This window comes from Macadamia integrifolia, chromosome 4 (genome assembly GCF_013358625.1).
Source record: "Macadamia integrifolia cultivar HAES 741 chromosome 4, SCU_Mint_v3, whole genome shotgun sequence".
In the NCBI taxonomy this organism is placed as follows: Eukaryota; Viridiplantae; Streptophyta; class Magnoliopsida; order Proteales; family Proteaceae; genus Macadamia; species Macadamia integrifolia.
Window position 1 is genome coordinate 32,536,348 of NC_056560.1, and position 24,719 is coordinate 32,561,066.

At 39.8% G+C, this 24,719-nt stretch overlaps 2 protein-coding genes and 1 pseudogene across 5 annotated transcripts; 2 read left to right on the forward strand and 1 right to left on the reverse strand.

Moving 5' to 3' along the window:
* Positions 1-1,444: 1,444 nt before the first annotated feature.
* LOC122076766 (RNA-binding motif protein, X chromosome-like) lies at positions 1,445-8,583 on the reverse strand. Its single transcript, XM_042642293.1, has 3 exons — positions 8,293-8,583; positions 2,868-3,171; positions 1,445-2,304 (listed from the first exon to the last, which is right to left on the reverse strand). The coding sequence occupies exons 1-3, from the start codon at positions 8,501-8,503 to the stop codon at positions 1,698-1,700; spliced, it is 1,122 nt and encodes a 373-aa protein (XP_042498227.1). The 5' UTR covers positions 8,504-8,583; the 3' UTR covers positions 1,445-1,697.
* Positions 8,584-8,957: 374 nt separating this feature from the next.
* Positions 8,958-24,338, forward strand: LOC122076223 (110 kDa U5 small nuclear ribonucleoprotein component CLO). Of its 4 annotated transcripts, none has more exons than XR_006139467.1 (11): positions 8,958-9,416; positions 19,494-20,249; positions 20,388-21,650; positions 21,787-21,885; positions 21,977-22,135; positions 22,536-22,621; positions 22,709-22,907; positions 23,038-23,148; positions 23,275-23,481; positions 23,565-23,792; positions 23,889-24,338. XR_006139467.1 is itself a non-coding variant. In XM_042641551.1 (10 exons), exons 2-10 carry the CDS (start codon positions 19,506-19,508, stop codon positions 23,661-23,663), a joined length of 2,967 nt encoding a protein of 988 aa, XP_042497485.1. In that variant the 5' UTR covers positions 8,958-9,420; positions 19,494-19,505; the 3' UTR covers positions 23,664-24,338. The 4 variants fall into 4 exon arrangements, 2 of the variants coding, with proteins under 2 accessions (XP_042497485.1, XP_042497484.1); XR_006139468.1 differs by having other exon boundaries at positions 23,565-23,786; XM_042641551.1 differs by having other exon boundaries at positions 8,958-9,420; positions 23,565-24,338.
* Positions 9,429-12,863, forward strand: LOC122076224 (annotated as a pseudogene).
* Positions 24,339-24,719: the final 381 nt, after the last annotated feature.

The window sequence follows — 24,719 nt, forward strand, 5'->3', positions numbered from 1 at the left end:
GATGTCCGAAGCCCAGCACTGATCTCGTATGGGGTGCGGGGGCGTAACCTAGCGGAATGGTTTGACTTGATCTGCCACGACCCGATGGATCGACTCACGACTTAGAGAAATATATAATGCACAATTGTCTTGTTGAGCAAGTCATTATAATTTGGGAGTTTTTCGAATTAGGATTTCAGAGCAAGGATTCTCGACGTTGCTTGAGTGTGATCTCTCTTCTACATAGTGAAACATCTTCTTCTTTGCCCAAGAACATAGAACACCATATCGGTGTGTGAACCTCATTAAATCTTTGTGCATTGTGCGGGTCCATCTTTGTTTATTTTCGTATTAGTTGGCATTTGCCCTAATAATTCATCTTGTAGATATAAAGCCCACTAAATTCCTCAACAAAACTGTTACCAAAAAAAAAAAAAAAAAAAAAAATAATAAACTCAAAAAAAAAAAAAAAAAAAAGGACCCCACGGCCAGCTATTTTGAGGGCCTGGAAAGAGTATATATAAATTCCAACAGAGTAAGGTTCATCCTCACCCACCCATCTAGGGTCATTGTTTTACTAACAACTGTTCAAAGTCGATAATGCCCTCCCTATACCATCCCAAGATAGAAAAACCCACTGCCAAGAGATTCTCTGAGATTCTCCACTCACCGTCACTGTCGAGAACTGCTTACAAAGAAATATCAGAAGAAACTAACCACTATTTTCAATTAATTTTTTATTTTTTTAATTTATTTTTTTATTTTATAGTGTAGTCTGCACAAGAGGTATAGGGGAATGCACCAATGAAGTGCATCAAAATGAACAGATATCATATATGAGAGGGCAGCAAAATCATTTCATGTGAGGAGAGAGAAACACAAAAGTGCTAGCATACCCTGCCATGGCAGATCAAAGAACCTTTTCCCATTTTTAAAATAAACGCAGAACTTGCACTTTCATCCTGTTCTTTCATTTGAAAAATAAGAACTCCAAAATTTGATACCCCAAACTCTTAAACATTGAGGAGCATAATGGCCCTCTCTAATTTAGCTCTTACTCCTTAAATCCGTTTCACTTCCAGGGAGGACATTTCAGTTACTCTTAACGACACAGGATATACTCACTTTCAATATATCTTTTGAAACTGACTGCTTGCTGAACCTGTGCAGATGTCTCACCTCCACCTCCCATTACATGAGACTGCATCATGTCTTGAAGCCCATCTATATTACTCACACAATCCTAACATTTCATGCACATTCTCCTCTAAAGTGGTCACTTGAGCTTCTCATGTTTGTCACACCATTTCCCACCACACACGCTTTGATCAATAAATCATCTTCTTAGGGGTTGCGATAAGAATCTCCACATTCTTAAAACACAGATTTAAAGATCCCCAAGGCTTCCTCATAACATGAGTAGAAACAGGCTCTTGTAAAATCTAAAAACATATAGAATGAATCATGAGCAGAAGAAAAAATGTACCTATCGATATGCCTTGAAAATAAATAACAGAGCACATTGGAATACCACCGTCGAAAAACCAGATTGCAACAAAAACGATAAATCTATACTCCCATCTTCTAATTTATCAAGCTTTGATCTATATACTCTTTAAGAGTCCAGAACAACTTCTTGAAAGGAAAACACCAGCAATTTTAACTTTGAACTAGAACCTTTTCTTCCCACCGGCATACCTCCAGTTGCTGAACCAAAGCTAGTACGGCTCACTCATTCGCTCTCTAATCATATCTTGTCGACCATCCAGTCCTCTGTCCATATATGGATCCCTGCTAAAATCCCTTGGTGGAGGTCCACCCCTAATTGGTGATCGGCTTCTCTCTCTCAAATCACGACCCCACCGGCCACGATGAGATGGAGGCGGAGGTGGAGACAGTGGATGTCGATCATTCCTCCCCTCATACCCTCTCCTTTCATGAAAAAAATTCTCCCTTCCGCGGTCTCTAGGGCCCCATTCAAGAGGCAGAGGCCCATCAAACTTGTCCCTTGCCCTGTAGTCTTCCTCCTCATGATAATCTATCCTCTCTCTCTGCATCTGATTATCTGGAAACCTTCCTCCATGCCTGAGGTGAGGCAGATCAGCACCAAACATCCTAGGACGATCTCTGACCCACTCACGTGGTGGGGACCTATAGCCATTCATACTCCTAGGAGAGCGATTCATTGGTGGACCAGAGAAGCGTGGTGGGGGAGCCTGTGGCACTGGACCCTGATAATTCCTTCTTGGACTACTACCAGGTCCAAAACGAAGTCTGTTGCAGTTGTTGCAGTATTCCCGCCGTGCAAAGTTCAGGTTCCCACAACTGAAAATGGAAACAAAAGATAAGACAAAGCAAGACTAATGAAGTAAATAACACGAACACCAACACATGATTTGATATACAAAAACACAACAAAAACTATGTCCATATCAGGGATACTGACAGGAAGACAAGCTTAAATACAACTTGAGAGCAGGTGGGCTTTGGCAGGCATATGTTACAATGAGCAAGGGCACAAAGGCATTTGAAAGCAGAGATCAGACATGGTATTCGAAGAGCATTTCTCTGTAACTGCGGTAGGATTGCAGGAAAGGGAAACCACAAAAATAAACCACCCACACAAAGACCCATAATCAAAACCATACCACCTCCATCCCAGGGGAAAAAAAAAAAAAATTCCCCAATACAAATCTAGAGGTCTTGGGTTCTAGAGGAGCATTCTTTCCATTTGCCAATGACATCCTTGAGTAATACGAACAATGAAGATCCACAAGCACCCTTGTACAACTATAAATAAGCAATGATGGTGGTGATGATGACAATAACCAACAGAAAACGTAAGCTAATAAAAATATTTAAAGGAGATCAATGTGAATCAAACTTACGAGGGATCTGGGCAGATCCAATCTCCTTCTCTTGGAGACACATTTGGGTTATTTCTGTTCATGCCTTCACCTCTGAAGGGGGGAGGACCAAATCCAGCTTCATCGAAACCTCTCGCATAGGACCTGCCACTGCTCCTTCCTCGGCCATAAGGAGGTGAATAATCTCGAAATCTGCCATTACCCCTTCCCCCCCTAAATCCACGACCTCGTTGCAACCCAGCTGGACGATCAAAATCAGAACCATAGTGACGATCAAACTTTCTGTGGCGCAAAGGAGAACCAGAACCTGCACGCACCCCATATCCTGAAAAGGAGACCAGGGAGGTCAAAAGTTAAGCAATTATGAGCCCAGTGAAATTAGAGAGGAACTCTATTGTAAGCCCAAGATTGTCGACCCACAAAATTCCAATGACCAAGTAGCTTTGCAACGACAGCTACCTGTATCCATGGCCTCTCTCCATATAGAGTTATGAGTAGAACAAAAAAAGATATTAGTGCAGAAGATTGTAACATTCTCACAAGATACCAGCCAGTCGTTCAATCCAGAGGCAACTAAACTGATGTATTAGTAATGACCGTAGTTAGAAGCAAAACCCACCATGGTAATAGAAGGCCACAATCCCCAATTATAGAACAAGCTGAACATAACTACGTGAATGATCTGTATCTTCTATTGATGTACCATTACATGATAAAGAAGTTTTAGGGCCTATTATCTGCAAATATTAAGCCAAAATCATGAATCTGAAGCAACCAATAACTTAATCAGACCCCTCATGTTCAGGTAAAAGACCATGTTTCATCCAAATTTGAGGAAAAATAGATACCGATATCTAAAAGTGTGTGAGGAAATATGTCCAATAAAATGATCCAAAAAATATTTAGTTTGGAGTACCTCATTCAGGAAAAGTAAATGCCTGTCAAACCAGGAAACCAACAAGAGCACCCATACGAAAAGCAATCACCAAATGGCAAGTAGCAACCAGAGATAGCTACCTGATTCAACAATTCACTGACAACAATCAGCCTGTTCTTTCAGAAACCATCTCAACATCTTGTAAGAAGAAGTCCATTAGACAACCTGGAAGGCAAAATGTAGACTACCTAGTAACAACTTCAAAGACAATTCCATCCAAAGTTTACTGTACACCATGATCCAAGGAAAAACCAAGCCATCAGAAGAATGCCTTCAACCAACATCTTTCAAAACACTGCTCCATCTATCATTCAGCAACCTCCAAATTAATTCATACAATAGCAGCCAGAGTGTTGATAATAACTCAACAACCCGTATAACTGGAAATAGTGACAGAAATCATGCAGTGAATGCTGAATGATATATCTGCTGAAACCATCTAACCACTCAAATAACTCCAAGAAAGTAGTACTCCTTCATGTTAAGCTCCAGTTAACCATCCAAAATGACAGTAAATCCTATAGATCAACCATCTAACCACTTAATTAACTCCACTTAAACAACTCCAAGAAAGTAGTATTCCATGTTAAGCTCCAGTTAACCATCCAAAATGATAGTAAATACAATAGATCCCAACCAAATCACCAGGCCTCACAAAAACTTTCACCAACTCCACAAATTTTAACCAGGTATTAGCTAAATGGACTTTCAACTACATGAAATTCTAACATCTGAAGCAATCAAAGGGTTCAGAAAACCCAACTCCCAAAATCCAATGCCAACCACAATCTCATCTAGCAACACCAATACCAGCCTCCAAAGAAAACAATTTAGATGTGCTCTCTATAACATTCCTATAACTTCATTCGTATAACTTGAAATATGTCAATACTACTGGCAGTTAGACCACAAATCTGACCAGAGTCCCATCTCCCCCTTGGTAACCATTTAATGAAAGCATAAAGATTTCCCATATATTCACAAAATTGATATGGATATCTTTAATTGAAACCCATGCCAAAGACATTTCCTTTATCATTCCAAACAAAACATCCTATCCATGACTTCTGAACACCAAACTTACTGACATGTAGATGTCGTTTAACTCATCACCCGTAAGCTCAAACAACATTCATATCCAAGGCAAGCATATCCCAACAATATATGCATTCTCTAAAATCCAAATTTTTTCCCAAACCAGATTTTCAGCCCCGCACTTATACAAACATGCTTTTCCCCCAATATCCAAGTTCTTGGACCACGTAACTTTGAAAACTGTAAACACAACAGCAAAGTTCTTTCTCAATTTGAATCCTCCATAGTTAGTGGTAGTAGACCCACATACTCAACATGCAACAAATGGTGTGGAAAACGCCTTTCATAACAAGTACCATATAACGTAACAACATATACTCATCAGAGGATATATGGAATAAAAACATGATCCTATAGAAGTATACGCATGATTTTAAAGAAAGCTTTTCTAATTATGACCCTATATAGCAGAGGTATGGCAGAGAAAAACAGAGAAAGGTGGCGAGGAACAAATACTGGGAACCATTTTACACTTACAATAGGTAGAAACTTCAATACCAGTCCAGAAAGCTCTGGGTAACAGCAGCATGTGGAAAACCAGAACTTCATAAACTGATCTGCACAAACCTTCTTGGAGAAGGTGTACTAAACAAGCAGTTTTGGGTGCACTCTTGGAGCCTAGCAGCCATTATATTTTCATAGACACTTACCTTCAATATTGGTCAAGGTCCATCTTTCTTGTTGCAGAAGCATATCAATGGTTGTTTCACCTTCAGATTAAAAAGATTACCATTTTGCTTTATAAATAGAATCTTAGAATGCTCTCTCTCTCTCTCTCTCTCTCTATCAGAAAAAATGGACTGTGAAGCGCCAAGACCAACACATCTGGATTGGGAAAAAATCCAGTCTGGCACTCCTCCCTGAAAAGTAAAATATTTTAACATTCTGTATTCAAAGCAAGAAAATATTGACTGCTCTAAAGATTATGCCCTTCTGATGGTATGGAGCATCAGAATATGTAATTAACATCTTTCCACAGGCAAGTGTAGAGATAAATGGGAAAGTGGAAGGCTTGGCATAAATTTGAACTTTTGGCCGAAGTTTTTTTGTGCGACCTGTGGGAGTATGACCACCACCATTGGATGTGGACTGATATTTTATTTTTGGGAATTTGATTTTTATTTTGTATGTTAATTGTATCGTACTAATGTGGGATCAGGTATGTAGTATAGTAAAGAAAAAAAATCGAGCCTTCTTTCTCTTTTTAAAGTTCATAGCATTTAAACAACCCAAAATATAGAATAAATGATAGGGAAGCATCTATAAATCCACAAATAAACTTACGGGCGAGGGTTGGGCATGCTAGCTGGTTACCCAAGAATAAAATATGCTAGCGTTGTTTGATTGTTGGATTCCATCAAGTTGATTTAAACCATCGGATTCACTTATTACTTTATTCCTAAATACATTAAGAGAAAGAAAATAATCTCACATATACAGTACAATTAAATTACGGACCTTATCTTCCCGGCAATCCCGCTGCCCCCACATCATCTTCTTCAACTCGGTGCAGACTACAACCACCGTCCCACCCCCTTTCCTGCAACCTCGGCCTGCTACCTCCACTGCCAATGGACCCAGCACCATTGCATCTCCTCTCTCTCTCTCTCTCTCTCTCTTTATTGCAATTCACCGCTTGCATCTCTCCCCCTCCCTGACAAAAATCACAACGAATCCTACTCGAACAAAACCCAAGTAAAAATCTCCAAAACTAAGTTGTCATTAGAACCAATTCACACCTCGAAGATAAATCACATTCTCATTTGATTTGACATAGTATATTAAAAATCCTTTCCGTTTCATTCATACTCGACTAAAATGGATTTTTATTAATAACCAAAGGTCGACATATATATAACCTTGAAATCGTCCTTTGCAAGTTCTCAGGATTTCTAAATATTGATTTCCATTTCTTTTTTTCTCAAGGAAAGAAAAAAAAAAAAATCTTTCCTGTTTTAATTTCAGTTCAGATTCTCTCAAAAAATAAAACTATAAATTCTAAGTGAAATCTCAGCATTATCGTCCTATAAATCGCAGCAAATTTGGCATACTCTCTCTCTCTCTCTTGGAAATTGATGCTTCTATAGCCATGATTTCTGGTCACTTAGCAGTTCTCTCACAGATCCGCCTCACTAATCCCACCCAAGCAGTTGCAGAAGGTAAAGAACGAAGAAGAAATGCAACTGGTAATGGAACTGGAGGTTTCTTTAAAACCCCGGATCATCCACCTTCGTCCACATCAGCTACATCCCCATCACCACCATCGTCATTAACCAACAACCAGATGCAGATCTAGTCCTGTTGGAGATTGCAGTTGGTAGTGCAACGGAAGCAGCAACAATTGCAGCTGAATCGAACTCCTTAACGACGTTGACAACCCAGTTCAGTATTGGGAAGAGCACTGCAGGCTGCTATGTTAGGGCTATAATTTGCATTAAGTATTTCGTACGAATATATTTTATACTATGAAAGTTAGATACATATCCTATCCTAATTCATCAAAGGGCAAAGATTCAAGTTGTTTCATCGGACGACTAATATTCGCTAGCATGCCTTATTCCTAGGTAATCTGCTGGCATGCCCAGCCTTTTCCTTGAACTTAATTTACGACAAAGTACTTAATGTGTTTACAAAAATAAATCCCACACCATATATGAGAAAGACAGTACCGCAGTAAAGCCATCGATGCCTCCAGATTATAACCCCTGGGAACCCTAGAAATATTCTGAATGCCACAAATATCCAGAAATTATACTTATCTGCACTAAATTACAGCAATCTGCACTTATGGATAAAAAAGGACCAAAAACATGCAAATGCATCTGCTACCAATATATACAACAAAATGCCCACCAAAGATAACTACACAGAATGATAAATGGACCCATGGAGAGAAAGACCGCTGCCCATCTGTGTAGCATATGCTAGCGCCTCCCTGTGTCTATCTCTCCTCCCTCCTATAAAATGATATGTCTACTCCCTATTGTGGGAGGAGAGAGATAGACACACAGGTAGGCACTAGCGCATGCTACGCAGCCGGACAGGGAGCTCAATTCCATATCCATGACATGTTCGAAGTGCAATCTCCAATTGGATCCATAAATACGTTTCAAGACAAGTCAATTAACTGCATTAAACATAAAAAACTGAAACTCGGAGTTCAAAATTTTGTTTCCATTTTATCTTTAAACATAATATGTGGTCATTAATATTGACACAATAATTCAAAAAGCGAAAACAATATGATCACAGTCTTACTGACGCCTGTTTTTCTAGGGTTTCGGAGGAATACCGACATGTCAACATGTGCTTCTATCAAGGATTTCGATATGCATGATTAAAAAAATTGGCATGTTTCTATGATTCAGAGATAATTGATTCAAATACGAGCAATACTAGAAATTAAAATGAAACCTGATTCAGGGAATCGATCGGAACGAAAATCACGGCGAACTTCTCCAGACTCGTAGTCGCTACCTCCTCCACCTCCACCGCCGCTATCGGTGGGTCGCACAACTAGGCTACTCAAGTAAGGTTGATGTTTCGTAGTCGTCGTCACCGCCGGTGGATCCCTCTCCCGTGAATCCATTCTCTCGTTTTTTGGTATCAGTGAATGTGAATCCATCCCTCTCCCTCTCTCGTCTCTTCAAACCTGCCGTTTCACCGCCGGTTCCGTATATTGCGATAATAATGAATTGGTGAATTAAATCAAAAAATAAATTGGAGAAACTATTTTTCCTTCAGTGGCGGTGAAGGAAAGTTCTCTCGACCCGAGCCCCTCTAGCCTATGGTTACCCAGAGAGGGCAAATTAATGACCGTTGGATGTTCAAATTGTGACAAATTGGGGAATTCATCTTCCACGTGCCTTACACGTGCAAGTCAAAAGATTTGTTGTTAATAAAAAAAAAAAAAACCCCGTTTGGTTACTTATCGGAGATAATCATTTCTGTTTTAGATTTCATTTTAGAATACAAATGGAAAAAGAGCGTTTGGTAATTTTTCTTTCATTTTTGTGTCGAAGAAATGAATCGGTCCGAAATATCATTTTAGAATTGGGGTTCTCAGATGGTCTTTGGGGAAATAAAAGTTAAAAGTGCTCCAAAAAAAATCCGATATTTCCCCACAAAACCTAACATCACACAACCACCGAGGGCGCCGCTGCTTGTGACCTCTGCTGTTACCTAAAGAGAGGGAGCTACTGGACGACGAACTCGACGTCGCTGCTTGTGAAAACCTGCTGGGCGACAAGAAGAAGGCGACGCTTCTCACTCCAGGAAGCCGCTCTTGCCCTCTGAAATCAGACTTCGTTGCTGGAGCTACCTGTGAACACCCTCGTTGCAGAAGATCTTCGTTGCTGGAGCTACCTGTGAAAACCTTCGTCGCTGGAACTACCTCTGAAATCGCTGCTTCTCCTTGGCGATCTCTTTTCGGTACTCCCATTCTACCCCTGAAGCACTCTGAAATCGCTGCTTGGCGATCGCTGGACGACGACGAGAAGAAGGTGACGTTCAACAGTCGACCCTGATCTTCCCTTCAGGTAGGTACATCCCTTCTTCTTCGACTATGTTTAGATATGTAAAAGTCGACCCTGATCTTACCCACTGAATTCGCTGCTTGTCACCACTTGCTTGCCTTCTCCTCAAGGTTCGCTGCCTCACCACCCAATGCACCTCCCAGGCTTCGCGCAGTAGCCACCTCTCACTAATCTTCTTCTCAAACATTTTTTTCTTCATATAACCCATCTTTTTCCTGGATAATCTGTAACTATGGTTTAGATGTAATGGATGTAAGTGGTGGCTCTTAATGACACTTAACATATTCTTTGTTCTCTCAAGCCAATCCATTGCAACTATTCTACGGAGACTCTATTATAGCAAAGGTGGAAACAGTAAGGATGCAAACAATTTTTTTAACTGCAGGCTTTCCATTTGTCCTCTCCCTTCTAATTTACTTCTACTATAAACCTTCCATCCCAACCCATACCAATACTTCCAACAAGAGGTCAGCCTCCATCATCACCCTGGTATATTAAGTGCTGGTGATAACTTGATGTATGGATATGGGTTGTTCTATCTCTCTGTCTCTTCATATTCTCTTGTTTATGCAACCCAATTAGCTTTTAATGCACTATTCTCCTATTTCATCAACTCCCTTAAGTTCATTCAGTAGTCCTTCTCACCATCTCTGCCTCACTTCTTGCTCTCCATTCTGAGTCCAATGGAACCACAGGAGTTACAAAGGTACAATATCCAACCGGATTTTTATGCACCTTAGGTGCATCTGCCCTGTTCTCCCTATTACTTTCAATTACCCAACTTTCATTTGAGAAATTTCTGAAAAAGAAAACATTTTCTGTGATATTGGAGATGCAAATATAACCAGCAATAGCTGCAATATGTCTTTGCTTTGTGGGCCTTTTCGCTAGTGGGGAATGGTGGAGTCTAAAGGGAGAGATGGAGCAAATTGGAAGGGTAACTTATACGATGATCTTAGTTTGGACTGCTGTCGCATGGCAAGTTTTCACTATTGGTGCACTGGGTTTAATATCTGAGGTGTCTTCACTCTTTAGTACAGTATCTTTGCCCATTGTTCCAATCTTTGATGTGATATTTTTTCATGACAAAATGGATTGGGTGAAGGTGGTTGCGTTGATTTTGGCTATCTTGGGGTTTATTTCTTACATTTATCAAAATTATTTCAGAAATCAACCACGATTTCCCCCATGATTTCGCAGTCTAGATTAGAGAGAGGAAACACTGCACGGGGCTTTTGGTGGATCTACTTCGTAGAAGAAGAAGAAGAAGGAGAAGCCTATGATGGAGGAGGTAGTGTCTCAACCTTGTTAGGTTTCCCTGCGATGGGGCATGGGGGAAGGCGGAAAGGTCTGTATCAGTAAAAAAAAAAAAAAAAAAAAAAAAAAAAAAAAAAAAAGAAGAACACAGAGAGAGTGAGAGAGTCGAACACTCACCTGTGATCGATTTCCACAACAGAGCAACTGGGAAGAAGACAGAGTTTACGAAATAGACAAACGACCAAAGTTGGAGAGGGTTGTCGTTCTTTCGAAGAGTAACCAAAAGGCACCTAAACCTCACAGAACGTTTTTAGGGTAAATGATGCTGGTAGTACATGTCTGTACCTCTCCTCTCTATATCTCTCCTCTAAAGTAATGTCAAAACCTAGCCTGAAGCCACGAAAGTCACATGACAGTTCCGAACCGACTAAAAACTGTATCGAATTGAAAGTTCATATGCCATTGTGCAGATTCTTGTGCACACTCTCATAACAGATTCTTGTACACACTCTCACAAACCATCACAAAAGCCTAACACTGGTTCATATTAATTTGGGTTAAGTGTGACCATAATGGCATGTCCGTAGGATTGGTTGTAGTGCTAAGAACTGTTTTTGTATAGTGTGTGCAAACACTGTTTCTATTCTTTTCTTGTTCTAAAGACACTTCTGGAACAATTTTACCAAACACTATTTCTATTCCACCAGACTGTTCTCGCGGCATGGAATCGAAAAAGAACACTTCTGTGAAAAGAACATTCTCTAGGAATAGAAGTGTTATCAAATGGCACCTTTGCATTTTGGTTTTCCAAATAGTTTTGCCAAGGAAAATGGATATCGTGGTTAGTGGCATGAACTTCCAGTGCAATAATACTCTTTGCGATTTGAGACGAGAAAGGGAGGTTTTTGGCTGCCGACATTGTCGCTGCTCACAGTCGCAACTACCTGCTGTATCTCTCATCTCTCTCCTCTCTTAGCTTAGGGTTTTTTTTTGCTGGATTTCTCTTCGATTTCTTACCTTGGTTGGCCAAAAAATATTCTTACCTTGCTGTGAGAATAGAAATGATTTTGTTCTTTTTTGATTCCATGCTGTGAGAATAGAAATGATTTTGTTCTTTTTTGGTGGAACAATAGATGATAGCCTGTCCAAAACTACCAGAGGGTATAAAACTAGCCTGTTTTATTGCCTATCAGTGTTAAGAGCTCTGCCTCTGGTGGAGAGGGTCTGCTCTATTTCTGTCTAATATTGCCTATCAGTTTTAACAACTTGCCAACCGAGGAACTCCTCTATTTCTGTCTTTCCTACTTTTAGGAGACAAGCTAAGATCTTAGAGCATTTTTTGTAAACAAGGTATGGTTCTCTTCTATCGCATTTTTGGTTGTGGAGTAAAGTAATCCGACCTTGTGATACATCTTTGTATATTTACTTCTCTCTTTCTCCAGGTTTCTCTTTGTTCCTCTCTTGGCGAGTCATTTCATTTGTAGGTTTTACGGTATTTTCATTGGCTTAGGGAGTTGTGGAGAGGGGAGGTCATCTGGGGTGTTGTGTGGTTGACATATTCCTTTAAAGCTTACAGGAAAATTCTACAGGACGGTGGAGAATGTTGGGGCAGTCAAGAGGTTTAGCATTGATAAGCTGAGCATAGCAGAGATGAGGATGTTGAGATGGATGTGTGGAAAAACTAGGAGAGATAGGATGAGGAATGATCAGGTTAGAGATGATTTGGGAGTAGCCCCGATTCAAGACAACCTTCGAGAGTGTCGTTTAAGGTGGTATGGACATGTCCCGCAGAGACCTAGGGAAGCCCCGGTGAGGAGTGACCAAATCTAGCTGGAATGAGCAAAAAGAGGTAGAGGTAGGTCTAAAATGACCATAGAGGATGTTGTAAGAAACATGCAGTGTTTAAGTCTTGACTCTAGTTTGACCGCAAACAGAGTTGTTTGGAGGGCAAAGATCTATGTTTCCTAATGATTGTAGATGGGATGTTCTTGTGGTTTTTTTTTTTGTTTATTTATTTTATTTATTTTTTATGGATCTATGTAACCGACCCCATACAGTTGGGAAAATGCTAAGTTGTTGTTGTTGTTGTCATTCTTCATTAGCGAGTATTTTTGTTGAGATATAAGTTCATCACTAAAAATCCCCAAATAAATACTTCATAACACTACTGATTTTACTCTCTGATGGATTAGCTTTTTCAACATGGGGGGGGGGGGTTTATGAAGCCACTTGGATGACAAGAGTTTTAGGATTCTGCATGCTTGCAATGTGGAATTTGCTGTCTATATTCTAATACTTATGAGACTATGACAAATGACAAGGTTGAAATGCCATTTTTAGTTAGTTGGAAAATTATGACAAGGTGAAAACGTTGATTTTTTAACCAATGCTGTTTTGAAAGTCTATGGCTGATGGAAGGAGTAAAAGAGTTTTTTTTTTATTGTTCCACTGATTTCTTGTATAGTTACATAAATACCGAATTGCATTTCAAGGAGAGCATAACAGCCAAGAACCTTTGAGCTTGAAGAGCCTTAACTGAGGTGCCTAAGATTGTTAGAGAGAGAGTATCTTTCCGTTATCTATTTCTTTCCCCTTTCCAGACTAGTAGTTGTAAATCTTTATTTTAATGTACCATGTTAGAGTTCCTCTTACTTGTGTGTAGAAGCCTATTAGGGGAATTCTCTTAGTTACTACCAAGTTTGTATTGATTTAGGGTAAAGGCTTATGGTGTACGAACGATGAGAGCTACATGGGTGTTAACCTAAGAGGGTCTGGGTTGTTGGTGTTATTTGTTGAGTTAGCAGTTACAATTTCAAACAACTTTCAAATGTACTCAACATGCACTTGGTAGCATGGTATTTCTACCACTCACTTGTTGACTGGTTGAGATGTTCTCCAGTCACAGGAGCCAATTTAATTTCTACTCTTGTTTGCAAAATTTTATTTACCCAATTAGTTCTATGCATTAGATATTTATGATGCCTTATATACAACTATTATCGGTTAATTTTGATTATTTTATAATTACCTATACAACCTCCTTGATTATGTTTTTGTTCTTTTCCTGACCCCACCTAATGCAGGAGTAGATTACAAGAAACTACCCCAACAGTTTATAACCCCAAACAATACAAATAGGATCAGGAAACAAAGAAATAAGACCATCAGATAAACCCCCAAGGATACAATATCCATATAGGAGCAAAACCAGTCCAAAACCCAACCCGATAGGAGAGAGAAAGACTTGCTATAGAGTTGAGAGAGAGAGGTGCGGCCAGGTCTGTAGGAGTCCGATTGAGCTGCACTCTTGGGTGTAGATAGTCCCTAGGGAGGGTACAAAAACCCCCAAAGTTGAGAGGATTTTGACGGTTGGTTGTGAAGTTACAAGATTTCTTGATTTTCTGACATAGGAGAGAGAAAACTTTAAGATTCTTCAGAACAATAGCTGGTCGACTTCAAATGGTCTTCAAGAGAGGATTGATTGATCTTCTCAAAGTGTAGAACCAGTCCCCAAAAGGATATGCAGACCATATCTCAGACTTGGGCAGCAATGAGGGTTGATTGGCTTCAAGAACAGGAACTCTTTGGCTGATCGAATCTGGTTTTTAATGCTTAGAGATCTGAACTTTTTTAATACTCACAGCAGCAGTAAACATAAACAACAGCAATTAAGAATGGAAATAAAAGGATTAAACAAAGAAGAAACAAGGGAAAGTGGGGGAGGAGGTGGCTATCTTAGCCTGGGCTTCTCACCCACAACTATCTCAGCTGTTCTAAGCATTTAGTTGCAAATTTTCTTTCATTCAAATTTGTTTCATAGTGGTACATATGCCTCTCTATTTATAGAGGGGAAGTTTACAATCATACTAAGACTAGGAGCTAGTTTCCAAAGAGGACTAGGCACTCCTATTACAGCTAGGAATTCAAAATAGGACTAGGACTTGACTTTATGACTCCAACATGGAGTAGGACTAACTAACTAATAGTCCATATATGACTTTACAATCAATCAATGGCCTAATGGGCATTTATTGAATTAAATAACAACTAATTAAACTAATGAATTAAATCCCGTTTTTCTATCTTCTACTCATATTTTAGGCCCATTAAAGTGACCCATTTCAAAGAAAACCCATGGGATCAAAGGCCCAACACATACATAACACAATCCAAGGCTTATTTGCAATAAAATAAGCTCAAGTGACTTATCTACATCACCACCTATATTTATTTGGAAAATTATCTTGTACCACTCCTCTTTTGAAACCTTATATGAGATACCACCCAAAAATTCCAAAAATATTTAGTGTATACCCTATTTTAAAAAAATAATGACTCTTAAGTCCATTCCGCTAGCTCACAAGCGTTAAGTGATGATGTGTCACTGTTGGTATTTTTTAAATGACAAGTTTACCCTATTATGTAATAAACCACCCCTTTAGACTGATCGGCCTTCCACCTCTGTCTCTCGGCTATTTGTTGGAATCGGTGGAACACATAACGCAGATTCGTAACCGCTGCACTATCCATAGCCAGAGCAGCCATGCCTGAGTTCTCCTTCTCTGCCTCTGTCTGGTTCATCTCACTGATCATCTAAAGGCTGTCGCACTAGAATCTTGACTGCCCAAATCCTCGCATGATGTAATAATGGTAGTGGGAAGGGAAGGTATAGTTTTGCAGTCTTCGATCTCTTTCTCTCCCTAATTCGTGTTTCATCATAGCCCACAAGTTTCCTTCTTTTGTACAAAAAAAAAAAATCCTTCCTTCTCCCTCTTCTTACGGCTCCCCTTCCTTAATTTGCATTTTTTATATCCCATGTGATTATAAAATTATATCTGATTCTCATTTTGACTTTGTTTCAAATAAATCAATACAATACAAATTTGATATACAGAGAACCAGAAGATACATCAAATCGAAGCTATTTGGGGAAAACAGGTCGAGGTGAGAAAAAATCGAAGCTTTGGCACTCTTCTTCACCCAACGTTCTCTTGATCTCTCCTATTCCTCTTTCTTCTTTCGTTCAGAGTTGTTCACATATAGACCAGCAAGGAAATTGGGTATCTTTCCATCTCCTGTTTTGATCTTCATTTCGTTAAATCCATTTTTTCTATTCAATTCATGGTGTTCTCTTTTCTGTATTTGATGTTGTTGGTATCTGGAATCTGATGGGATGAGTGCAAAACAAGAAGAAAGAGTAATAGGGGAGATCATGAGAACATTCTTGATGCAGTTGCACGATGGGCTTAGGAAAAAAAATATACCTTTGATTTGATTTTCTTTTGTTTTAGAAACAATTTCCTTTGAATTTAGCTAGCTTCTAATTTTAGAATAGTTTCCTTTTCAGTAGTTGCCATTAATTGTTTGATTTTTCCTTTATATTGGATATGTAAATGATGGAGAAGTTTAGTTTTGGATTTTGAAGAATAGAAATTTGATTAAGAGTTTTGGTATGACAACCATGGCTGCCGATTCCCCCTTCTTCTTCCTCTAAAATTTTTCAATTTCTTCTCTTCTCTCTCTTTCCCTTCTCTTCTTCCTTTTATTATTCTGGTTTCCTTCCCCTCTCCTCTCTTCTTCTTTCCCTGTTTCCGTATTCCCTGTTACTGGTTACAAGACACCATCTCTGCTGGGCGGTGATGCCTAACACAGAACAAGAGCTTGTTGCATCCTTGTTTTGTACCAGTTGACTCTGAAATTTTGGTCGAAGGCTCCTACCTTGAAGGCGATCAGACCCTAGAGGATCACCTCCAAAGTCCTCCTCTGCGGTGGGTTACAAGACTGGTTTCTGGACTGAACCTCAGGCTGCCGCCAGGTCCTATTTCAGGTTCTTCCCGCAGCCTTCCAACCTGTAAATCCCAAGGTTAGTTTTGTGGGTTTGTTAGAGCACCTCCTTGGGAATCCACACTTGAAGTTTCAGAGCAAACCGAGACCTGCTGAGGAACTTCTATCGATTTGAAGCTGACCCACCTTTCCGCCCCTGTTTTGGCCCTAGGAAGAAGATGAACTAGTCGTGAGTTTGTGATGTTTATTCCCTCTTATCTTGATTTCCTATATTACCCTTATATTTGTTTTAATTCTCTAATATCCCCTATTCTTATTTTATTTCCTAGTTTATCCATACCAAATAAATTCTAATTACACTTGTGTCGAATCCATGTTTCGCTATTCAGACCCTTGCATGCTCTGTTAATTACAAACCTGCCACTCTTTATTATAAACCCCAATTTAATGTCCAGAATTGAGATTTCTTTGGAATTAATTCCAGATCTGTCCCATTCTGCCATTTCATCCTAAAAGGGGTTCTAAGTTGTGCCAGAAATTACAGTACTGCCACTGGTTTGTTTAAATTAAAATATTTGTTGATTTTGGGCCCATAAGCGATCCGATTCCGACTGTTGGAACCCGGATCCCGCATCAATTCTCCATCTCCTCCGAAGCTCACCCTCAATGGCTCATCCTACCTCGACAGGCCTTTCAAAGTCGACCCTCAATGGTGGCTGTATTCTCATTCTAGGGTTCAAACAGAGTAAAAGAGGTGAAAGGGATGAGAAGTGGCTTTTTTATTCATATTTGGTTTTAGGGTCAAACGAGTAATTTCCATTTCTAAACTAACGGGGTACGTTTGATATTTTTGGACTTTTAGGGCGGTATCTCATATAAGGTTTCAAAAGAGGGGTGGTACAAGATAATTTTCCTATTTATTTTTTTGTCCTAACATGATAAAGACGCAGGTGATGCAGAGGTAGAAACATTTTTTTCAAATGAAATTGTTCAATAATCACTTAGGAAAACTGATTACTAGCATTGTTCATTTTATTTTAATTTTAATTTTTAGGGTAATTTACAGCGCCACCCCCAGAGAATGCCACTATTAGGGAGACATCCTTCATAATACCAAATTACGCTTACACCCCCTACTGTCAGTTTCTGTTCAGTGAGGATTTAAAATGACAGTTTTACCCTTTTGACTAAAACACATGACCAAATCACATTTTACCCAAGTCCCCCAATACCCCTAACCTTCAATCACGTTCACTCACCTTCACCATGGATTTCAGAGGAGGGTTTCCTATGCACACATCAGCCCTTCTTTATCCCTGTGCACGATATGAATGGGTATGTTGAAGATACGAGTGAACGGAAGGAAAGAGTGTCAGAGAGAGGATCTGTAGAAGATATCTTTTATGTTGAAGAAGGGCTGAACAAACTCATTACATACTCGTTCATTTTGAGCAACAAATAAACAAACAGAAGAATAACAGAAAAAAATGGAAGCACTTGGTAAAGAACATATTGGTACACTCACGATTCATGAGCTCGAGGGTTTCTTCTTTGTGGCCAAAGCCCTTGTGATTATAGTTCTTGCTCCTCGTTAGGTTCTAACGGAACACCTTCGCATCAAATTCCGAGTCTGTGGCTGTCGCTAGGGTCGAAGACCCACCGCTGCAGCGGACAGTGAACAGTTTCCAATTATTGAAACCACCACGGATCTTGGCCCGGTTCTCCGGGAAGGAGATTCCCTTACGGGTTGAGAAATCAGAATCCCCAACTGATCACAGAGGAGAGGTAGCAGCAATTCAGTTACAATGAAAATTGCAGCATAACTGATAAATTTTCATGTGGGTTTGTTTCTGACTGATCACCTTGTCTCATGCTCGTGACTCATACACATGATAGAGGGATTGGAAAACAAAAAATGGCAAAACTATTCTGTAAGAGAATAAAATAAAAGGGAAACCAATCCTCTCAAAATAAACAAGAAACAAAAGGATATAAAACATATCATACTATCTAGGAATTGAAAAAAAAAAAATGAAAATTAAAAGAGGAGTGTAGGCATTGTGTATGAAAAGAATTAGAATTGAGACCACGGGATCAGAATTAGAACTATCTTAACCCAAAACAGCTCTGTTGATTCCTTTGTTGCCCTTCCCTCCTCTGCTTTCACCGTTATGGCAGAGGCAGCAGTGCAAGACAATCCTTTGAATTCATCAATGCTTGCATCACCCCAAAGAAAGTTTGCAGAGGAAACCAGAAATCGAACTACCACGGCACAGATGTGAACCAATGTGAGGATTGAAGAACCTCCGCTCAAGAGACAGCTGCGGAGAACTCGCACAGATGTGAAATAGGGTTTTGAAGCCTCTTAACATCGTCGTTATCGTCGTTAATTTAGTTATAACCTATATGGACAGGGATCAATATGTTGCCTGCATGTATTGCATCTCCCACCGAAAAGGCGAGATGGAACACGGTTGATTTGGGGAGAGATTTGTGCGTTGAGAAATTTACAATTTCCGCTAGATCAAGCGCATAAGGGTATTTTGGTACATAGAAAAAAATGAATTAGCTGATGTCAGTATTTAAGGTATATTCTGTAACAGAGACTGACGGTAGGGGGTGTAAATGTAATTTGGTATTAAGCAGGGGTGTCTTTTTAATAGTGGAATTCTCTAGGGGGTGGCGCTGTAAATTACCCTAATTTTTAAGCTTGGCAATTAAACCGAAGTATTTCTGGATGACTGTTATCTGCTGCTGAGCCACCTTGTGCTTTCTTTTATTTTAAGCATGTGGACCAGAATCAGTTAACGTTGGAGAGCTTCTCAGATTTCTGAGGATATTGGTTCAAAACCAGGATGACTAAAATGAGAAATTCTCAAACACCGTCCCCTTCCCCTGATTCCCATTTTCAAAATATTTTTCAGGCCCCAAAACATACTCGGCTTGAAAAAAACTTTCCATAACTGGTTAAATATAATTGTAGCCGTTGTGGCTTCCTTAGCTATTTTTGTCTTGCACTCATTAAGCCTTCTGTTGCAGATTGTAATCAACATGGATGACAGCTTATATGATGAGTTTGGGAACTATATTGGACCAGATATAGAATCTGATAGAGACTCTGATGTTGGTGAGGAAGATGAGGACCTACCTGACAAAGCTGATGAGGAAGCACCAACCTCAGATGATGAGAACACAGCTGCTGCTTCAGCTGGATGGATACAATCTACTAATGATGTTGACATGGATAACCAGGTTGTGCTTGCTGAAGACAAGAAGTATTACCCTACAGCAGAAGAGGTATTTGGTGACGATGTTGAGGCCCTTGTGATGGATGAAGATGAGCAGCCCCTTGAACAACCAATTATAAAGCCTGTCAAGAATATTAAATTTGAGTTGGGTGTGAAGGATTCTTCTACCTATGTAGATACAAAATTCCTTCTGGGTCTTATGTCAAACCCCTTGCTGGTTAGGAATGTTGCCCTTGTCGGGCACCTCCAGCATGGTAAAACAGTTTTCATGGACATGCTGATCGAGCAAACCCATCACATCGCAACATTTGATCCAAATAGCGAGAAGCACATGAGATACACTGACACGAGGATAGATGAGCAAGAGAGGAGGATCTCAATCAAGGCAGTGCCCATGTCTCTTGTGCTTGAGGATAGCAATGCAAAATCCTACTTATGTAATATTATGGACACTCCTGGCCATGTCAATTTCTCTGATGAAATGACTGCTGCTCTTAGACTTGCTGATGGTGCTGTATTGATTGTAGATGCTGCTGAAGGAGTAATGGTGCGTGACTCTCAGCTTACTGTTCTTTGAAAAGATATTATCTCTCGAATGCATATAAACCAATAGTGTTTTCTTACCGCAGTATTTTGTTGCAGTAAAGTTATTAAGTTCAGTATGTTTATGCTTATTTCGTTGCAGGTAAACACAGAGAGGGCCATACGCCATGCAATTCAAGAACGACTTCCAATTGTAGTTGTGATCAATAAGGTTGACAGGTTGATTACAGAATTAAAATTGCCCCCAAAGGATGCTTACCATAAGATAAGGCATACAATAGAAGTCATCAACAACCACATATCTGCCGTCTCTTCTACTGCAGGAGGTGTACAAACCATTGATCCAGCTGCCGGGAATGTTTGCTTTGCAAGTTCAAGTGCTGGTTGGTCCTTCACTTTGCAATCATTTGCTAAACTTTATTCTAAGCTTCATGGGATCCCATTCGATGCTTCTAAATTTGCTAGCCGCCTTTGGGGAGACATGTACTATCATCCTGATGCTAGGGTTTTCAGGAGGAAGCCCCCTGCTAGTGGGGGGGAAAGATCATTTGTGCAGTTTATCCTGGAGCCACTCTATAAAATCTATAGCCAAGTAATTGGAGAACATAAGAAGAGTGTGGAGTCAACTCTTGCTGAACTTGGTGTCACACTTAGTAATGCAGCCTACCAGTTGAATGTTAGACCCTTGCTAAGGTTGGCTTGTAGCTCAGTTTTTGGAACTGCAACAGGGTTTACAGATATGCTAGTTAATCACATCCCATCAGCCAAGGATGCTGCTGCTAAGAAGGTGGAACATATATATACAGGACCCAAAGACTCGTCGGTTTACGAGGCCATGGAAAACTGTGAACCTTATGGTCCTCTTATGATCAATGTCACAAAACTTTATCCTAAGTCTGATTGCAGTGTATTTGATGCTTTTGGTAGAGTCTACAGTGGTGAGATACAGACTGGACAGACTGTACGTGTATTAGGTGAAGGTTACTCACCAGATGATGAAGAGGACATGACTATAAAAGAAGTAACAAAGTTATGGGTTTATCAATCTCGTTACAGGATACCCATAAGCAAGGCTCCTCCTGGATCTTGGGTTCTCATTGAAGGTGTGGATGCTTCAATTATGAAGACTGCTACACTTTGCAATGTGGACTATGATGAGGATGTGTACATATTCCGGCCTCTAAAGTTCAATACTCTCCCTGTTGTCAAGACGGCAACTGAACCTTTGAATCCAAGTGAGTTACCCAAGATGGTGGAAGGTCTTAGGAAGATCAGTAAGAGTTATCCTTTGGCAATTACGAAGGTTGAGGAGTCTGGTGAACATACCATTTTGGGTACTGGAGAGTTATATTTGGACTCTATAATGAAGGACCTTAGGGAGCTATATTCTGAAGTAGAAGTTAAGGTATTGTTATGTTCTCACTCTTGTTTTCCTTCAACTTCTCTTGGAAAAATTGCATAGGAACTTTCTTGTTAAACATCTTTCTGTTCTATGTGCCCTTCAGCACCAGATGTCTAACGTGTTCTTGGGTCTGATATAGGTTGCAGATCCTGTTGTTTCGTTCTGTGAGACAGTGGTGGAGTCTTCATCAATGAAATGTTTTGCTGAAACACCAAACAAAAAGAACAAAATAACCATGGTAGGGAAGTCAATATTTCTGGTTACTTCTGACACTGGATCATGACAATATACTTAAATTGGGTGACCTTTTAATATTTTTCGTATTTTAGATTGCAGAGCCCCTGGAAAAGGGACTTGCAGAGGATATTGAAAATGGTGTTGTAAGCATTGATTGGCCTAAAAAGAAACTTGGTGATTTCTTCCAAACAAAATATGATTGGGATCTGCTAGCAGCACGGTCTATTTGGGCATTTGGGCCTGATAAGCAGGTAATATGAATATGAATTCTATGTAGCATGGCTGCTGTATGGTTAGTTTTAGTTTCAAGGATCTGCTCATCACCCCCCACCACCCCCATAAAAAAAAAAAAGAAAAAGAAAAAAGAAACCCTCATCCATAATTTCAATCATTTTCAATTTGGTTATTTTGTTTGGTGATGAATCCAAGTTCTTAATTATCTTGTGTTCTCGTTATCCTCTCCCTCTTAAGAAATCTGCAGTCCTGTCCCTAATTTGTAGACTCTGAATCCCTTCCAGTTTGAAAGGAAATAAATCAGGCTAGTTCCAAATTTTATGTGACATGATGCTTATTTGCAAATATACACAAGGGGTACATATCCTGTGTGCGCTTACTAACTACTCTTCATGATATGACTTAAAATTTGTGCAGGGACCTAACATTTTATTAGATGATACTCTTCCAAGTGAAGTTGACAAAAATTTGCTAAATGCCGTCAAGGATTCCATTGTTCAAGGGTTAAATGATTGATCCCTTACTTTTCCCTTTCTGTATCATTTTCCTGCTGCTTTGATTTTTCTTATACGTGTTGCTGTATTGTCCAGGTTCCAGTGGGGTGCTCGAGAAGGGCCACTTTGCGATGAGCCCATTAGAAATGTAAAATTCAAGATTGTTGATGCAAGGATTGCTCCTGAGCCTTTGCATCGGGGCACTGGTCAGATCATTCCAACTGCTCGACGGGTGGCTTATTCAGCATTCCTCATGGCAACTCCAAGGCTCATGGAACCTGTATACTATGTAGAGGTTAATAATGGCTACTATTGAGATATACCATAAATATTAAAGTATAGAAATGCAAAATATATTTAATTACCTAAAAAATTTTAATTCTGTTTGTGGTGGCTTTTATCAATTATTTTTCCTGCTTTGTCAGATCCAAACCCCAATAGACTGTGTATCTGCAATCTACACAGTGTTATCTCGTAGGCGTGGACATGTTACGGCTGACGTTCCTCAACCAGGAACTCCTGCTTACATCGTCAAGGTTTGGCCTTGAAACAATTCTTGTTGTATTTGGTGGTATTTCTATGTGGATCCCCTGTGTATTTTCTTTTGGCAAATCTATGTGCTAGTTTATGTCATTGTGACTTTCTTTTAATGTGAACTGCAGGCATTTTTACCGGTGATAGAATCATTTGGGTTTGAGACAGACTTGAGGTACCATACTCAAGGACAAGCATTTTCCCTCTCTGCATTTGACCATTGGGCTATAGTTCCTGGGGATCCCCTTGACAAAAGCATAGTCCTGCGGCCCCTTGAACCTGCACCAATTCAGCACCTTGCACGAGAATTCATGGTGAAGACAAGACGTCGGAAGGTAACATTCTTGTAAAACTGGAGTGCTTTTTTTAGTGTTGTACCTGCTAACAACTTATGTTGGTTTGACCTTGTATGTGACAGGGAATGAGTGAAGATGTTAGCATAAATAAGTTTTTTGATGAAGCTATGGTGGTGGAGCTGGCTCAGCAGGCAGCTGAGCTTCATCAGCAGATGATATGAATAGCAAGTTAGGATGGAGACGGATGAAGCTATGGTGTTTGATCTGGCTCTGCATGCAGATGAGCTTTGTCAAGGATTAGTTGTAGGGGCTCAGGGGATGATCTGTTTCATTGTATGTTTCAAGTGACGGTAATTGCCGAATGCCTTTTTGTTTTCAACTGAAAACTTGGCTCTGCAGGATCCACCCACTCATTAAACCTACCATATTGTTTTTGTTTCTCCTAGGTTTTTTGAGTCTGAGATTGGATACTGTTAAGATTGGCATGTTCATAGTGGAAACTCCATACAGCAGCATCATACTTTGAAGTCATGTGCTTGCATGTTCGTAGTGGAAACTCCACTTATAAGATTGGCATGTTCGTAAAAGATGCAACATACAGCAGCATATGGAGTTAGCCATGTACAATCTTAACAGCAATATGGAGTTAACAATGATTAGACATATTCTCTCTGCGGATTAGGCATATTCTCTCTGGAAGCCGACTGGTTAGGTCCCTTTAGCTGAATAATCTCTGGGATTCTCTCTAGAATGACACATTGTTTGGATTAGCCATGTACAATCATAACTGTTTCAACAGTTGTAGCAGGTTAGGTTTGCTTTCCGTTACTTCAGTCAACGATAGTGATAAACTGTGATTTGTTTTGATATGGAGTTTATGGACAGATTCTGGGATATAGCTAGTCTTAATGAGGTCCAAGCCTCGTAAAGGCCAGTTGAGTTTCTGGTAAAGGTTTGGTGTCCATTTGCAGAACATGGGCACTAATTTCTTTGTTTGCACTCATTTCTTCTATTCTATTTGTTTTCTAATTGAATTGTTCACAAGGTACTTAAAACATTTCAGAAAAAAGAAAGACCATTATTCATTCATGGGATTGGGGAATTCGTAGAAGAAAGGTTACAAAGATCTTTCAGCCATGGAGTGAAAATTGATCAATTAGTCCTACACAGTTGAGACAGTGCCTTTCGGGCAAGAGTGTCCGTAAGAAGGATGGAGATTCTCAGAATGAAGGAGAAATTAAAATTCTCAAATTGGCTAGCTGTTCCTCAAATATATC

Excerpts from the sequence above, each read along its gene's own strand:
- LOC122076766 (XM_042642293.1), bottom strand. The coding sequence starts at position 8,503 with ATGGATTCACATTCACTGATACCAAAAAACGAGAGAATGGATTCACGG. Across the intron at positions 3,172-8,292 it reads CGATCGATTCCCTGAATCAG|GATATGGGGTGCGTGCAGGT; the intron begins GTTTCATTTTAA and ends TCTCCTTTTCAG. Across the intron at positions 2,305-2,867 it reads TGGATCTGCCCAGATCCCTC|TTGTGGGAACCTGAACTTTG; the intron begins GTAAGTTTGATT and ends TTCCATTTTCAG.
- LOC122076223 (XM_042641551.1), top strand. The coding sequence starts at position 19,506 with ATGGATGACAGCTTATATGATGAGTTTGGGAACTATATTGGACCAGAT. Across the intron at positions 22,136-22,535 it reads CATTTGGGCCTGATAAGCAG|GGACCTAACATTTTATTAGA; the intron begins GTAATATGAATA and ends AAATTTGTGCAG. Across the intron at positions 23,149-23,274 it reads CTCCTGCTTACATCGTCAAG|GCATTTTTACCGGTGATAGA; the intron begins GTTTGGCCTTGA and ends TGTGAACTGCAG.